At 36.1% G+C, this 18,566-nt stretch overlaps 1 protein-coding gene across 9 annotated transcripts in view; it reads left to right on the forward strand.

The window, feature by feature from the left end:
• The window catches only part of THADA (THADA armadillo repeat containing), a 301,092-nt gene that overhangs the window by 84,512 nt on the left and 198,014 nt on the right, over positions 1–18,566 (forward strand). For 8 of the 9 annotated variants that reach the window (XR_007374803.1, XR_007374804.1, XR_007374802.1 and 5 more), the window contains 5 exons: positions 376–485; positions 7,786–7,918; positions 10,534–10,647; positions 11,744–11,866; positions 12,541–12,632. Coding sequence is in view for 5 of the 9 variants with exons in the window: in XM_048934787.1 (XP_048790744.1) it covers positions 376–485; positions 7,786–7,918; positions 10,534–10,647; positions 11,744–11,866; positions 12,541–12,632 (572 nt within the window). In the remaining 4 variants the exon portion in view is untranslated. Of the gene's footprint in view, positions 1–375; positions 486–7,785; positions 7,919–10,533; positions 10,648–11,743; positions 11,867–12,540; positions 12,633–13,748; positions 14,334–18,566 lie in introns of those variants that run through there. The other variant, XM_048934790.1, reaches the window with a different exon arrangement.

The raw sequence follows: 18,566 nt of genomic DNA on the forward strand, positions 1-18,566 counted from the left end.
ATTTGTTTCTGCTGTTACGATGTAGTAGATATTTTCTTTGGAATTTAAGGCTAAGAGCGATGACCATCAAAGATCCTGAATTTGTTTCCTCTGAAAATCAGGATTGTCCCTTTCTGAAAATCTGAATGTGCTCATCTTGGACAAGCAGCTAATTTATGTCCTTTATTTTTTTTGGTGATCTTCTAAGGACGTGATACTGTGCCTTTAACCTGAAAGAAAAATAATTAGTACATTCAGTTCTTAAGTGCTTTTTACTTTTGCCAGTAGTCTGTTCAACCAGCGGGAGAACTTCTGCTCTTAACTTCAGTATCTTGCATATGTAAGTGAACTGTCTATTTATAATTCCAAGTAACTTTGTTACTGTTTTCTTTTAAGGTCAAAAATATTGGAGACTACTTTAAACATCATCTGATGCAGTCAAGGCACAGGGGTGCCTTTGAATTGGCATATGCTGGCTTTGTGCAACTTACAGAAACACTTTCAAGGTAAAATATGTGCAACTTATTAGGTTGTTAACATAATAATTTTACCAAACTCTGTTATCAACCCTGAAGCTGACTGTTCAAGAAGGTCATCGGTACAAAGTGGATTTTGAGTGTGGTGTCGGTACGATATGTCTCTAGTGATATGGCATTTACGGACAATATTACTTATGGTTAGGAATAGTGATTCAGCATTGGATGAAGATACAGACATTTTATGCTTTTTTTTTTTTTTTTTTTTTTTTTAATTTCTGGAGTGTTAGTTTACAGAATGACCCTGAAAAGCTCTTGAGGGAAGCAGGGGTGTAGAATTCCTTCCCCTTCTCCTCCTTCCCAAGTCCTTAATGAAAATAAATGCCAGACATTTTGTTTTCAGCCAAGATGCTTTCCTGGAAACTTTTATTACTTGCCATTGGATGAGTTGTGCATTCTGACATTTGGAAGTCTATCTGGCAGTGCATCACAAGATGTGATATGCAATCTTTTATTTTTTTTTTAGTTCCCCCTGTAACTTTATACTTTCCTAGAAGAACAAAATGAGCAGAGCTGATCTGAGATCTAGGCAGGGGTGCTGAAACTTCCATTATATATAACCTATTTTCCTTCTGTTAGAATATGTGTGTCAGTAACATTTCTTTGTGATACATAATATTTATATCATTTTTTTAAGAAGACAAATCAAAATCTCTAATGACTTTGTGGGTTTGTTTTTTTTTTTTTTAATGTAGTTTTTGAAATGACTGATTAAACTTTTCAATTTGAAGTACATGTATTTTAACATCAAACTCAGATAAAGTATCTGGTATTTTCCTTTTGCATAGTGTCAGCTAGTTAGAGCCACAGCTCCTTTTATTTGTGTCTTTTTGTATTTTTTTTGTTTTGTTTTGTATTGTTTTTTTTTTTTTTTTGTGAGATGATAGTAGCAAGGTGTGTGTGTGCTGTGTTCTTTTTATTTTTTGTGTTATTCTAAAGTTAAATATAAGTCTGTGGATGGGAACAATGACACCTACTGGAACGGCTGCCTGGCCAGCTTCACTCTGTGTCTAAGACAGTTTCAAGAACAGAAATGAGCAGTTGTACTCTGGTATGGACTACTTGGTGGAGTGGCTGGTTAGCTAGCAGTGCTGCTACAGAAAAAGAAGTATTTGATATCATTGCCCTGTGACACTCTTGTTTGCTATTTCCAGTTAACTTTGCTGCAGGTTTAGTTATTTTCCATTGTCAGTGCTGTGTGTATTGAGAGAGCAGCTACTGCAGTGAGAAAAAATTTGCCACAATAGTGACAGGGAAAATGGACAACAGTTAAGGTATTCCCATGTATCTAGTAATTTTTCTAGAGAAATGACTGTATTGTCACATCAGTTAGTGAATCTGTTTTGAATAGATTACATAAGAGACATCTTATAGTTTTCATATTCCAAGTCTATTGCAAAGTGTTGTTCTGCTGTTTAGTGTGTATTTCTGGCTGCTGTTTAAAGACACAGTAGCATACTGCTCACCATTTCATTCAGTCTGAATCTGATGATTGAGTGGGGAACAAAAAAGCAACTTCCCCATCTCAGTAGAAAAATGATTTCCTTCTCTGTCAGACTTCAGATATAATTTAAGACTTCTGTATTGTTAGCTAAGCTTGGTTTCATATGTGAAACTTTTTTTTTTTCTCTGAGACAGAGATAAGCTCAGGCAAGAAAATATTAAGAAATTGAGAAACTGGTCTTCTCTTAACATACGCAGTGACAAACTGTAACATGTTTTGCCCAAAACTGTTTTTTTCATGTGAGGCAGCATTTTTTTGAATGTTTATTAAACGAATATAACATTCCAAGTAAAGTAGGCTGTTAACAGCATGGAGTGCATAGAAGGAGCTGCTGAGTATTGAAAGATGTTAGCAATAGATGTGTTGTTTTAAAAATTGCATGTTTATATTTTAGAATCTACTTTTGTTTCAAAGGATTTGTTCTTTCAGTTGGATTGAAAGGAGCTGGACATTAGAGTCATACCAAAAAATCCACCAAAAACCAATCAAACAGAAAACTTAAGAGAACTCTGCTTCTCTCTCAGTGGTTAAAGCATTATACATAGAATCATAGAATTGCTCGGATTAGAGAAGACCTTAAAGATCAAGTCCAACCACAACCTAACCATGCTACCCTAAATCTAACAACCTTCCACTAAATCATGTCTCTGAGCACCACATCCAAACGCTTTTTAAACAGATTCGGGGATGGTGACTCAACCACCTCCCCGCGTGTCATCAAAAAAAAGCTTATGATTTCAATAAATTTCTCGTCCAAATTAACAGTTTTCCAAAACAGTCTTTTGATGATGCGTGCCACTTAGCATTATAAAAGCTATAGTTATTTATTTCAAATACAGCATATATTCCTTGGAAAAAATCCAGCTTGCAAGAAGGAGACAGAAGCTCTTTGGAAATGTATTTGTTTCTATGAAATATATACTTGCCAGGAAGTACTGGTCTCAAGGCTAACTTTTGTGTTTAAAATAAAGAGGGTGATTTCGGAATAGCTAGTAATTCTTAGTTTGGTACTCCTGGGACACAGGGGACTTGGGCTGAAGCTTCTTCTCTGAAGTAATGAGTAAGTTGAGTCCTGCAGAGAATGCAGTTGTGTTGTAGGTCTGTAGAGTGTCTTGGAGTCTTTCCATTTATCCTTTTGGAACTGTGAGACTGTTCTGCAGGTAAATATGAGCTGACCTCTCTACGTAGCTGATAGACATTCTTGAAGGGTAGGTACCAGAATTTATTGCATCTGCACGTACTGGAGGAGGAAACTCTTTTCTAGGGCAGCTTGTATAGTCATATGAATAGCTTAAACATGATACTTTGCTTAATGGAGTTGAAGACTAATAGAAACCTCATTGACACTTTGTAATTATTCTTTCACCAAGACCCAGTGAAAAATGTAGCACAAATAGTGGTAAATCTCTATCCTGTACTTTTAGGAAAGACTGTGGATAAACACGGTGCTTTATTTCAGTTGCCAAATGTTTGCTTAAAACTATGTTCTAGAATATTTCCATCTTTACTCTATAGTCCCTAAAAACTAAAAGTAGAGTCTTGAGGCAGAGTGGTGGTGTTCAAACTTGTCTAGGTTAGTAGTCAGAGAAAAATCTTCCCTCCGCAGATTTCTTATAATTGTGATGAAATATCATCTGATTGGTCAAATTTGAGTGCTGAATTTGACACTCATTTGGATATAAATTGTTAAAATTGCTTGAAGTATGTCAGCTATCGTTCTTCCTCTTCTCTGTTCGTAGTCCTTCTGTTGGTGAGATGTTCCCTCCATTTTGTCTGCTTGATATTGTCTGTGACTGCACCTTTTCAAAGAGTATACAAAGTAAGCATCATTCATATCGGTGAAACAAGCAGTCCTTTTTTAGGATTTTTCTTGTCATTGACCCTGAAAGATTATTAATGCTTATTTGGTGCAGTGAACTGGTAGGTAGGGAAACTTTCCTGGAAGACTTTTGACATCTATTTTAAACTAGAGTCTCTCAGAACCCATATGGATATCCTACTTCTTTACTATAAATGGTGCTTGTCTGTTTTGTGTTTATTTTAACTGGTGGGCTTTTTCTGAGAGATCAAGTAGAATGTAAAGACTTCATGGAAATCTCAAAATTGTAGGGCTACATAGTTATGGCTATAAATGCTTTCTCTCACTGAGGTTGCAGAATGCACTGGGGAAGGTATGGGAAGAGAGATGTCATACAATGCAGTGTGCTTATTGAGGATCATTTTTAAAGAAATGGAGCTTAAACTGAACTCAGTGACCAAAGTTTTTGTGTCTTATACAAGAAGTGAAGAGTATTAAATAAAGCATTGTAGCAGACAATATGGAATAAGAATCTTGCTTTGATGTTACAAATGTTTAATCTGGTATCAGTGTGTATTTTTCTCCTCATCCAGTCAGTTGCTGATCTTTGGTACTCCTGGTACCTGAAGTAGATTCTAAATTCTCTGTTTTAAGCTCAGGTTCTGATTCATTTAGTTGTTATGAAGTGACTGTAACTCTTTACCTTCCCACTCCCTCCAGGATGCTGGGAAAGCTTCTTGGAAACATTAAAAGTAATTCATGGACTTTCTAGTGAGGTGAACTAAAATTGTTTCTAACTTCTTAGCAAAAGTGTTAATAGAGATGTGAAGGAAATAGTCTAAAATCTCTGAGATTTTTGAGGTCATCCAAGTTTCTGTTAGTGGCATTAGTGCTAGAGAAACAACAGCTTTATCAGATCAGCTATATCACTTTGAAAATTTTATTTTATTTAGAGAAGGTGCTATGGAAAGGGGATGCAAGTGGGAGGACTTCATTATTTCAGAGGAGCTGTTCTTAAAAGTAGACTTTCTCTAGGATAGATTACATAGTTGTGTTTCTGAAGCTTAGATTCTTGTCTATTTGTCTGAGAAATATAATGGAGACTGGCTTTATGTTACATATATGGAAAAAGAGTACGGTTCTATTAAGAGAGAAAAATGGTGAAAGAAAACTCCCTTTTCCCCAGACAAGGATAGTTTACAGTGATTGGAGACTCTGAATTCTGGATATACCCTTGTAGAAAATGCTGGTCCTTATGTGAAATTTATGCCACAAACCACCAGCATCCAGGAAAGCCAAATCCAAGATTGACCCCTTGTTCTTAACACACCATTTATTTTGGATAGGAGAAAATGGAGAGAGGGGTTTAACTTTAACTTTGAATTGCCAGGCTTTTGTCCCATTGAAACTGACCACAGAAACTGTTCTGGGCACGTATGAAATTGTTATAACCAGAAGAAAGACAGTCTGAATTTTGTGGAAAAATACCTTACTGCAATACATCTTAAGTAATTTACGTATCGAGTTACAGTGTAATATTTTAATTAGCAGTATCGTTTGCTTGATCTGGTCAAAAGAAAAAAAATTAATTGTTCTTGAAAATGACATTTGAGCTTGTGACTACCATTTTTATGTTTTAAAGCTTCACTATTGTTCAAATTTCAGGCCACCTGCTTCTAGAGTCAATATTCTTCTTGCCAGACCATGAGGATATAGCTGCCAAATTCAAGGGAGTAGTCTCCTCCATTGCAAAGTCAATAGTCTCCAATGTTTTTACCTTTAAAATAATAATACTTTTGCATTAAAATAAAAAATATGTATTTTTTAAATTTGGACTTTTGTGGGTTACTGAACAAGGTAGGATTACTTGTGGTGAGATCAAAGCAATACAGTTGAAGGGAGTCTGAAGTTTATTGGATTTCTGTGTGCTTTTTTCCCTTTATGCTACAACTGAAAGGGGAAAAGCCCCTCGGTTTACTTAACTGTAAAATATTCAGTATGCTACATAGTGACTTTTAAATATTTCCATTATGCTTTATTCTTCTGCAGCACAGCAGATGTGAATATGTATCATGGGGTGTTTGTTTTAATACTAAGATAACATACTGAAGAGAGATTAGTGCTGTTCTTTGCATGACTAAACTAACATTGAAACTCTGCTTAACTAGGGAGGTAGGACCAGCCGCAGTGGTTGGAAGCAGTAGGTTTTGTGGAAAGTGATTACTTGAATGAAAAGAACTGTAAAGTACAGTTTAGCTGCAGAGACCTATGGAGAAGCTTACTAGAAGTTTTGTTTGGTCTTAATCCTAGAACTGCATCCTGTTTGTGTATCCAAAAGCTGGGGAAAGAGCACGAGCTTATAGTAGCCAGGGGGAGCTAATTGTAAGCAGTAAAGTAAAAGAAAAACGGTCATTGGTTGTACAGGTGAAGACATTCATTTCATTGCTTCTGTCACTGGCTTGGGAAAGCAAGAAACCATTTTATGGTTTTGTACTGCGTGACATGACCCATGTTGAACCATGATGTTTCTCTTACTTTCAGGACTAATATTTCACGCGCTGGCAAATGTATTAAAGAGATGCTGTTGTTAGAAAATGGAGAGAAGGCCAGTCAGCAGTGTAAGAAACGTGTGAAGAAAATCTTAAGGAAATTACCAAACAGCAGAAACCTGCTGTGGCTTCTGCTGAGCTATCTGGCACTGTCTGTGACCTGTTTTCAGCATTATTAGTGTTGTGTTTATTTTGTAAAAGAAGGGAAGGAAAGTTTCACTGCGGATGAAAATTTCGTTTACCATCCTGTATCAAGTTTTTAGCCTACCTAAATTTTTGTGTTGAGGGAAGAAAGGTGTAATAAGATACGAGTAAAGAAGGAGGTAGAAGATTGGAAGATCTAGATCTTACATTAAATTTGGATTTTTACATTAGTACCTGCTGCATTCTAAGCTTTACTTTCCATTTTTTTTAAACACATATAAAACTTGATTGTGACCTTACTGTAAGTTTGTGCTGCTTGATTGTGAGTTTAATTACTGATTATATTTTTAGGCAAGTCCTACGTGGTTGAAATAATTGCAGTTGTATTGCCCTCAGTGATTAATTCTTATTATCTGTTCTGAATCATGTGGCAAAGTAGTGTGATAATTTTTTAATAGCAGTGTCTCATTAATTTATGTAACTATGAATGATCCTTTTGGAACACTGACGTAAGATTAATGAGCTCGTCTTTCATGCTGAATGTATTACATGTCATTAAATTGGGCAGAACCAGGAACTGAGATAGACTTGAGGTTTCCTTGTCCTTGGAAGTCCTCTGCTTTCAGGCAGTGTGCAGTTTTGTAACTGCAGAAGAGAAGTATTTCATGACAGGAATGTAATTCAGGTGCTTTACAAAATGTTTGTCTGACATAGTATTTTAAACAGAACAGTGTGTCTTGTTTTCTATTCCTTTTACGGCTTGGAAGGTTGCAAGTGTATTTGTGTAATACATACTTACTGTGAGGGGTTTCAGTCTTAGTTGTGTGGTTGTAAAAGCAATTATATACAAGTATATACTAGTTAGTGTAAGGGTCATGAATGAGAGAGTAAAGTACAAAATGTTGAAGTTTCCTCTTACATTCTACACATCATTCAGATGTGTATGTGTCATTTTCTTCTCTAATAAGATAATAGGTCTTGGCAGAAGAGGAAAGTTGAAATGGTGAATGGCTGAGTCCTTGAAATATCTGGCTGAGTTCAGTGAAATATTTTTTTCTAGTTTCACTTAGCAAGAAAGGTTAATAAAATTTGTACTAGCATTGGAAAAATGCAGAATTCCATGTTATGTTTGTCTCATTTCTTAAAAATTCTGAGTGTATCCTTGAAAATGTTCAAATATGTTAGGAACTAGGCCTTAAGGTCACTAATTGCATTCTTTCACTCTGCCCTAGTTTCTTGTTTGTTTATTTTATGTGTTTTGTTTGTTTCACGTAGATGCAACAGTGAGAGTCTGCACAAGATGCCGGAGCAGTGGCTTAGCTGTGTTTTAGAAGAAATCAAATCTTGTGATCCTTCATCTACGTTATGTGCAACCAGACGTAGTGCAGGAATTCCATTTTACATACAGGTATCAAGTAATATTATACCTGTTTTTATTTCATATTATTTTAGAGGTCTTTTCCAGTGAATGCTTTTTTTTTTTTTTTTTTTTTCTGCGGGCTTTGGTAGCCTTTACACAACCAAGAAGCCAAATGTAATTAAACCATGTTTGATGCTATTTAGCTTTGCAATTCTGTGTACTCTTGAGACAGCACAGATTTTTGGCTTGATGTTGATTTGGATAGCATTTCCAAAGACTGTGCTGTTGGCTGACTGTATCCACTGTATTACTCCCTGTAAATTCATAAATTAATTCTCAGATTAAGTGAAGCTTTGCTACCACGTAGGTTTGTCCTTCTTTCATATGCAGTGGAAGGATGATTAAAATAAGAATAAACTATCACAGAATTGTAAAATGGTGCCCTGGTATGTACTATAGAAAACTAGGGAAGTCCTCTTAACTGTGGTGAAGTAATGTCAGTCAGCACCAGTTGGTGCGATGCTATAGTCTCAACACTTAACTGTTTCCATTCCCTTATTTCCTTAAAGCAGACGTGATGGTTTTCTTCTAAATTAACATTCATGATTTTACTTTTCAGACAGTTTTCTAAGATAGAGGTCCAAGATAACTGTGTGATTTGTAACTTGCTCCGTTCACCAGAGCATGGTCTCAGGCTTGTTCCAAGAATGTGAGGAACTGTTGGGAGCAAGCTGTCACTGCCAGAGTAATCCATCTTGCTTGTTTTCCACTCTGAGTTCACCCTGAGAAAGTTGAGGCAGCCTGCTTCTGTCTGACCTCTCTTCTGTCAGTCACAGCCTACTCGTGGCTTTGCTAGTTGTACGCACATTGCATAGATGAGGTCTGAAGTAGGGCATTGGTTTTAGAAGTGTGTTGCCTTCTAAAGTTCAGCGTTGAAAGATCTTTCCCTTTTATATCTGTAAGTTGTCTGCAAAATAAATTTGGTGACCTCATGTTTGCTGGCTTTTTCATTTCACACCACGGAGTTTTAATCCAGTGGGCAGTAGCAAGTTGAGAGAACATGTGAATGAGAAACATATTTGAACCAGTTCTTTCATGCAAAAAGTAATGCTGTGTGTAATGTAAGGACTGGGTGGATGCAGCAGCATCCCACTGCAGAAAACATTTGCCTAGTCTGCAATTGGCCTACATTGCCAAGCCCATATGGCAGAGCTTATTTGGATAAACAGATCAGATGCTTCTGCTCTGACAGCTCTGGAAAAGTACAGAGTTAATCTAGTCAATTAATGAGAAGGCTTGAAATTAACATTAGGATTAATCTGAAAAAAAAAATCTATTTCTGAACAAAAATTTTATTGTAAAGAAAGCTGGTGGTGTTCTTTGGTGGTAGTTCTGAATGTTCCTGTAGTACTCAGTAAAAGGAATTAAGCCTTAAATAAACTTTTGTGTTTAGGTAATAAAAATATAAAAAATAATGCATATTCTCACAGTACTGTAATAAGGTTATTTTATTAATGCATAAAATCAAGATTCACTCTGGTCTCTTTGCCATCTGCTTCCTGTGACATTTATTCTTGTTTTGGTTGAACACATCTGTTTTAATAATATGTAATTTTTAAGCTTATGAACATTTTAAATAACCTTTTAAAATAGCACAAAGGTGCAGCTCCAATTAAGGGGTGAGGAAGTGGTGGGAAAATGCTAGTTACAGCTTAACCTCAGTGTCCTCAGGTTATGGAATCTTGGTGTTCAGTTCATTCTTGTCTACTTTATATTTTATGAGTACTATTTTTTATTTTTTTTTCCCCTTGCCTTTGTCTCTTCCATTATTAGAGGTGCTGATAAAACGACAGTGACAACTTCTGGGTATATGCTTCACCTCTGTACTTCATTTGGTTTGAAGTTCTTCCATTAGGTTCTTTTTATGCAATGTAATGGACTGTTAAATATCTTGTTTGAATTGATGGTCAACAGACTCTGGGCCCCAAAACACGAATGGATAATCATTTTTATTAGAAATAAGTGAGTTATGGTTATCCATTTGTGCTAAGTCAGACAAATTCAACACAAGCTGCTAGGTTGGAAAAAGAGACTGTTTTAATCCCAGTCCTGAACTGGAAGGCTAAATTAGAGTATGTTCTTCCCTGCTGGATGTGTTGACACCTGCTTAACTGCTGCTATTTGGAGATGGTTGTATCTACTTTCTCCTTTTTAAAATGTGCTGTTTTTTTTTTTTTTTTTTTATTTTATCCCTTGGCCAGGCCATTTCTCCATGATTACATTTGTTATTAAACTATAAAATTTTTCAAATTTTTCAAAATAGTAAATATAAGCATGTATAGTGTAGCAGATACTTTTGCCATACTAGATCCTCTGATTCTGTGTGTAAACTTAAGTTTTCATCTGTGACACATGAAGAAACTTTTAGAGTCAAAGCTGTACTGCAGAAGTGGTTTTCTTACTGAAACAGTGACTGCTAAGGAGGCTATGAATGAAATAAAGTAAGACAGTTAAAAGTGAAAATTGCTTTTCCAAATTTATATTTAGTCCTTCTATGTGATCAGAAGTTGGGATGTGGTACGGTGAATATAAAACCTGAAGCTGAGCTAGTAGTAAGCAAAAATGGCTAGAAATACCAGACTTCTTCTTTAACTTTTCTGTAGGCTTTGTTAGCTTCAGAACCAAAGAAGGGCAAAACGGATCTGCTGAAAATGACAATCAAAGAACTGATGTCCTTGGCAGCACCTTTGAGTGAACCTGCAAGTGTAATTCCACAGGTAAAGTGCGGTGTCGTGTCAGAAGGCAAATGTCAAAACAGTGTTTGCATTACTTCAAACAGTTAAGGAAACAATGTGTTAATAGTAGTTAAGCTTTAGTGTCTGTGGCTAGATTTTACAACCTTCTGACATACAGATGTTATGGAGCCTCTGGAATTTACAAATGCATGAGATACTGAGCAGTGGATTGAACGTAAATTCATAATTTTTTTCTAGTGCAAGTGTAGTGATGCTCCTTTTGAATTTATATGATCATTTACTTCCTGTAGTATATTTGTGAACAAGCAGATGAGTAAACTTTTACAAGGAAATAAGCTTTTCTTTTTACATTTAGAGTAAATAAGTGAGTTGCATAAACCATATTGTATGCAGTAAAATACGGTATTAAAAATGATTTTAAACAGAATTAGTAACTTCTGAAACTTAAGTATATTCATTTGGAATGTGTAGAAATTGTAAAGTCAAGATCTTTATCTTCAAAGGCAGTTGTCAAATCCTTAAATATATAATCAACAGACTATGTCTTGCATTTAAAATGCAAAGATTAACAATGTTCTAATGCCTCTGCTGGCATAAGTTTATGTATCTTTGTCAAAGTCTGTGAAGCTACACAGATTGCCACCTTCCCCAGTGTAAAGAAATATCTCAAAATGCTCCATATGGTGATGCAAGCCTGGCTGTCAGTTTTAGCTTAATGTTGTCCTCCTGTGAGTTGTAGTTTATTTTCTCTCACAGTACCTACTGAATGTCAAGAATATTGGACAAGATGATTCTTGTCTTTGAAAGTTATTTTTGCAGCCAGGATAAGCTAAGGAGAAAATGCTGGCCTTCTGTCATAACTCCCGGACTGTATTTATTAGACAAATATATTTTTAAACCATAGATGTTTTTATCAGTGTTTCCTTCTGTAGCATTTTAATCTATTATTTCAACAGCAGCGTTCTTATATTTGGTATGGAAATGAAATGCTGTAAATCTGCACACTGGTTGTTTTTGTTTCGTGTTTGCTGTGTTCATTGGGGTAATTAACACATTTGATTTGAGAAGTTTTTTGTTGGATTTATATTGTTTTCCTTTATTTTTCTTACCTCCACAGGTTCATGCTTTAAATATCCTACGGGCACTGTTCAGAGATGCACGTTTAGGTGAAAACGTTATGCCTTATGTTGCAGATGGAATACAAGCAGCAATTCTAGGTTTCACATCACCTATCTGGGCAGTAAGTTAGCTCTTAATTTTGCTTCTCAAATGTGACAGTATAGGTAGTGATACGTTTCCAGGAAGCTTTGGTACCACTTGTTACCAAGTACCGCAATTGCTAGAATGTTACATGATGAAGTATTTTAAGGTTTGATGAATAATATTACAGATCTGCAAAGAAGATGTAGTTCTGCTCTGTTTTTGGTTTCATTTTATTTTTTATTTCAATGTGAAGTGCTGATATTCACAAAAAGTAGGGACAAAGGTTATCTTAGATGTAAGAATATACCTGGCTGTTGTATTTTGAGTCAGCATGTTTAGCTAGTAAGAAGTCTATTTTCATTCATTCTTGCTGTTATTTTGCTTTTTAATAAGAGATTCTGAGATGGCTGAACATTTTACTGTCTGCCATGAGAATAAGGGAGGGGAATCCTTTTATCCAATAAAAACCTTGGTGCAACCCCTTTGTTAAAGATATACATGTCCAAAATCTGATTTCCTGGTAGTGCCATTTTGATAAAGAGGAAAGTTGTTATGAAATACTTGTTCCTATTTGTTGATGTCTGAACAGTAGGCATGTAGTGTCCTTCATTCAGCTGGCTTTTTTTTCAACTGTACATTGGTGATTGTATTAAAAAAAATACTTGTACAATTCAAAGGTTTTTTTTTAATTTTGTGTTCTTTTTGTCTTAGGTAAGAAATTCATCTACGCTTCTTTTTAGTGCTCTGATTACAAGGATTTTTGGAGTTAAAAGAGGGAAAGATGAAAATTCCAAAAAAAATAGGTAAGCTTCACTTGCTACCAATATTAAGTTTGCAGAACGTGATCTTAGCCAAAAACAATTCAAAAATGTTGCTTGCTTTATGGATGTATTTGCATCATGATGTTAAAAAAACATCTAGGTTTGCTTAAACTGTACTGCCAAGAAATAAACTCTTAGGCCAAAAATATCTGCTATTGAGTGCTGAGAGTTAATTTGCACTCACATGTGATTTTGCTAGGAGGGAATGTTGCTCAGGTGTGAGTTCCTGTGGCTCTTCCAAGTGTGCAGTGTCTTGAGGTCAAAAATAGGGCCTCTGGTTCTTGACAGCAGAAAGAGAGAGATTAAGGGAACAATGGTCACTTGTGCCTTCCCTTATCTGTAAAGTAGGCCTGGACTTAACCTCACTAATTTGAGATTTTTACCTTTAGACACTTTACACTAGAATACTCTGTCCCTCCTTTATGTCTTTTTCCTCATAAGGTCCAAAAATGAGAGCTTGCAAAGCTGCTGCTTTTCCAGGGCATTCCCTGTATTCCCATACTGTTGTCCTCCGTAGTTGGCCTCCAGATCCTCCACTGTGTCTTATGTAAACCCAATTCTCCTCTTACTCTAAAACTCCTCAGTGGCTACATTTCTATTTCTCTTAGCAACTGTTAGTCCACAGGCAAAAAATCAGAACCTGCTTTTGTAAGTGGGTGTTTTCCCACTCCCATGTTTTCTTTGGCCTTCAATGCCCCTCTACAGCTTCTGCCACAAATGAAGCATGTCCATACTCTGTAGTTAAGGCTCCTGCTCTGGGAGGAATGCAGAAATAACCACAGACAATCAACTCATTTAAAAATACTCTTGGATAAGTCTGTGGGGCCACGGAGTGGTCACACTATGGTTATTATGGTAACCATTTCAGAAATGCCTAATGGATTTTCAAATAATGGGCAAGATATGAGATTTCTGAGAGGAGAGAAATGTTATGAATTACCTTTGAAGTTTTCCATTCATTTCTATTCATTATACAGTGATCTATATAGCTAATGTAATTATCATGCCCATTATGAGAAACTAAATGTCCTGGGATGATAGCAATCTTTGTGGTGGTGCTATTTTAGCTCTTTGAAATTCTTACCTAATGAATTCCAGGTGTATGAATGTGAGGAAGAAATACGGCTGTGACACTGCAAGGAGATTTCCCTTGTAAGAGAACTCTGTCCCAAAAGTGATATGAAATGTCATCCGTGATACTGCCTGAAATAAACTCCACTTTGTCTTATGCTCAAATCTCTTCTCACTTAAATCAGGAATTCTGTCCCATGCCTCCTGAAAATCAAGTAGAGTAACAACAAATGTTTCTCACTTCTTGCCTTTTCACTTCATTCCTGTAACAAAACATGATTTTTTAAAATTTCTGTACTGAGCACTCACTAACAGTTATATGAACTTCAACTTTTATAAATTTGTATCCTAGTGAAAAACTTAACCACTAACCTCTGCAGTGTGAGGGCAGACTGACTTTTCAAATATAGACAGTGTGGTGAGATGTGTAATCTGAGATTTCTGTTTGTGAAGTTGCAAAAGGTAATGGCGTTTGAGTTGGGGAAATACCAAAATAAATGAAAGTTAATGTCTCTATATGAAGTCATTAAAAACAATGTTGTTAGGTTTTTGGTTGGTTTTGTTTTGTTTTAAATATAACTGGCTCTGTCAGCTTGCTTCTCAGAACCTTCTTGTTTACAGTAATTTGTTTGTAATCAGCTTGAACAAAAGGTGTTAAAGCTGGACTGGTTCTTTCCCTTCCTCCTTTCATTTTTCACTTTTTCATTGAACTTTGTAGTCATTTCTACTGTTCCCATATATAGTGGTCAATACCACAGAACAAGGAATGGGAAAATACTTCTAAAAATGGGTCAGTGAGAGTCAAGAGGTATGAAAATAGAGGCAATCTCAGGACCTGCAACATAGTTATGACTCTTATCTTCCTCTCTTGAGGTATTAGTTTAAAAGGAAAACGGTGCAGGGATTGTTTGCTATTTTGTTTATAATGTTTCTTCCTCTTAGACCAGCCCATGGATTGAAGCTAGTGTGTGTACAGGTAAAGGTTTGTCTCTCAGTACCAGCAGATGTCACCGCTGCTGCACAGCTGCTCAGCCACATCTCCAGGGTTCATCTGCACTTGGGCGCTTTTCTTTGGGAGCTCTAATCTTGTTTTGTTTAGTGTTTTGCCAAAACAGGATTCATATATTAAATTGATTTTTTTTTTTTTTTTTTTTCACTTTATATCTGGCAGTTTACTTCAAAAGAACTATTATTTCAGCAATTTGTATCTATGAGAGTTTGTGTGAAAATCATTTGTTTGTGAGGTGCTTGCTGCGTTGCTGACAGGATATTCTGCTAACATTAAGGGGAATCTTGTCTGTGGACAGAGACTAAAGCCCTGTAGCAGCCATCAGGACCTTGTTTCCAGTTTGCCAGCCTTATTTTAGATTAAGGATTTAAATCTTTCTGTGCTGTGTCAGCAGGAAGGTAGCTTATTGATTGGCTGTTCTGTCAAAAAAAAAAAGGAAAAAAAAAAAAAGAAAACTGTCAGAAAAATACTGGCAATTTAATTGTAGTTCTGTGCAACATTGCTATACTTTGTTTTATAATTTTGATATTTTCTTAATTTTTTTGTTTTATGTCCACTAAGAATTCACATACATCCTTCATGCAAAAGTTACAGGCCTATCCATATCTTCTACTGCCTTTAGTTTTCTGATATCGTATTCCATTCCGTATTTGTGTTAGTTGTGTGTTGCTGTGCAGCCAGGATGTTTATGTAGTCATAGTGTGGTGCCTGTCCATTATTTGATGGTCTGGATCAGTTCTGAAACATTGGATTTAGTGAACTATAACCAGTGTCTGATCAGTAAGGTGATGTAGTTTGTTTTTCCAAGCATATATGAAAGAATGGCTTCTCTTTCCTTTTCTTTTGCTTTCCTTTATCTTTCCTCTCAAAAATGTCTGCTATCATTTTGACCATTTGTAACAGAAAACTGTGTGAAAGAGTCCCCCATCTCATTGATAGAAAGGGGATTTCTGTGTCTGCTTGCAGGAATTTAGACAGCATGTGCAGTGGTTGTTGCTACTGGAGAGCAGAGGTAGGAAAAGGCATGCTGACCTGGGCTTTCTGATCATTGAATGGGTGCAAGGAAGGTCAGCCAGAAGAGTCTGAGGACAAAAGCAATCCTATGATAGCTTAGAGGAGATGAGTTGAAGAAACTACCAACTGTATATCGTGATTTCTGCTTAGTTGTGCTGGTTTCATAGGTAGTGGGGCAACATGAGGGTTCATGCATGTGTTTGCATCAGCAGTTGTATTGGCACAGCTGGGACTGTAAAACTGGGGTAGGAAAGAAGGGGGATTTCTTAAGCAGAATTCTGTGCTGATGCCAAACTTCACTCTTAATGGTTCACTGGAAATTTGAAGGGACTGCTTTACATCATGACACAGGAGATGCAATCATATCCTGATTTCATTTAAATATTGATGTCTCTTTAATTTTAGCATGGGTAAAGAAATAATGAGTTGAAAAATGTGTACTTGAAAAATAGCAACTACGTGCAGCTCCTACAAGTAAAAGAGATTGTGTGAAGACTCTTTACAGTGATCCATGCAACTGTATGGATTGAGCATTTCTAGTGAAAAGAATGTTAGAGACCAAGAGATTTCTTCTGGGGTCTATCTGACAAAGACTACATCAAAAAAATTAACACACATACACACAGGCACCTGTGTCTATCATAGGTATTTCTGGTCTGTAGTCCAGTGCTAATTAAAGATGCTAGTGCTTGTTATTCGACAAGATTCTTCTTATTAAATAGCTTGTATTTCTGGCTTTATTTATTTCAAGGATGGGCACTATCAGAAATTGTGTCAAATTTGCTGTTTGTGATGTAAAACTTCAGTGCTTTAGAGCAATAAAAAGGGATTGTCCTGGCTTATCTGAAAACTGAAGTTGGAATACGAATGTAGCAAAGTCCTCAGAAAGAATAACCAATGGCTTCAAAAGATGAGATGAAAAGGAAGAGCAAGGGGAGGATTTCCCTTGGCTTCTGACCTTGGTGGAGGAGGTTCCCATAAAGAAAAGCTTCAAGTCTTTGATTAAAAAGCTCTGTTGTAAGCCAGACTGAAATGGTACAACACAAACTCGTGGTTTTTAAGCAAAGTAACTGATGTAAATATAATTTTCGTTTTTTATGAGGAAAAAGAATCTTACTTATTTAGGTTTCAGTGAAGGGAAAATACATATTCAGTAAAATACTTAGAAATTATCAGTGTTCATTTTATGTTGCTGAGATATTCATGCTGATAGGAAAATGAATATGAATACTGCTATGTTCCTGATACTGAGCTAGATATAAAGAACTGTAAGTCTCTGCTAACAGTCAGTAAATGTTGATGATTATTAATAACTTAAAGCACTTGAAAAAGGGGAAGTTACGTTTCTCATTACAATACGATGGATGAAAACTATGTAGATGTGAATAGGTTTTGAAGCTGCACTATTGGCTGTGAGGCGGTCAGTATGCAATACTGCCTTCTACTTTCTTTGTTTTTAATTGGAAGTTCAGTCTTCAGCACTTCTCAGTAAGCAGTTGCGCGAAGTAGAACCAAATTAGCTTTTAAAATCACTGCTGTTTTCTCATAAATTGACATGTACTTGTTCCTTAACATAAAGTTTCTTAAGACCAGAAACTATCTTGTTTTATACTCTGAAGGTTTAGAGGAAAACATTGAAAATTGAACGTTCTATTGTAATCCTCTTTTTTCCTGCTGTTATCCCTAAATTAAATTAATCTGGTATTATTTTCCTTTTCACTAAGCCACTTCAGAATTGTAGCTTAAAGTACATAAAACATCCAGAAGTTCATGGTTCCTGTTGAATGTTCCACATCTGACAGGCTAATACTTCAGTACTTCCAGCTTCACAGCTGAAAAGTCCATCTTGTGGCAACCTTGTTAAACATTTGCTATGCATCACCCTGAGGTCTGGCAAGATTTCTGAGGTGGGTCCTTGCATGCGTGCAGTGTAGTGTCCTGCAGTCATTTGTGATAAATGGGAAGAAACTTTGATGACACAAATGTGGTCAATGTGCTGTAATGGCACTCTGGTGTTGTAAAATGAGATAACCCTTCCAAGAGTTTCATTAGAGGTGAAAGTATGACTTGATTCACAACAGTGAGCTCTGTGTGTACCTCTTGGACTGAGTGCTGCAGAGGGAAGGGTTGGGATTGCTTTATCTTGGATCTCATTAGTGCTTCTTCCATGGCAGCTAGAATATGGGATCAGTGATGGAGATTTCAAGAGATGTCTGAGCAAATTAAGTACCCCGGTTCTTACTTTTAGTCCAACTCCTTCAGTGTCACACTTTGCAGCCTGTCCTCTCTTCTGCCACTTTAGTTGTTTGAGTGGGTACTTGCAAAGTAGTTATTAAGGATTTGGTGCAGAAGATTGTCTTGAGAGGGAGCTGTTTTTCCTTTTTTTAAAAAAAAAAAAACAAAAAAAAAACACAAAAACCTCCCTTTTCTATCTGCCAAAAATAGGCCCATAGCTTTTTTATTTTTCATGCTCAGGCTCTTTTGTATTGACTTTGACAGATTTAGAAGACTTGATCTCAGAGCAAACATGCAAAAGTTCAGACTGAATCAGATAACCATTATGACATTTAAGACGAATAGTTCAATAACAATAGGCTTATTTAGACACAGGCTTCCTGCACTGAAGTGCTTTTGTAATAGGAATGATTATTAATTGCTATTAATTTGTAAATTTAAGATAAAATTTATGAAAACGTTCAGAAACAGATACAAATTGAGAACAACCTCCAAAACAAATGTCGTGTCACTGACCCTCTCCTCCTGCTCACTATTATTTCAGTTTTTCTGTTTGTTTCGCATCCCTAATCTAAAACTATCCAAAA

The sequence above is a fragment of the Lagopus muta genome, chromosome 2 (assembly GCF_023343835.1).
Source record: "Lagopus muta isolate bLagMut1 chromosome 2, bLagMut1 primary, whole genome shotgun sequence".
Taxonomy (NCBI): Eukaryota; Metazoa; Chordata; class Aves; order Galliformes; family Phasianidae; genus Lagopus; species Lagopus muta.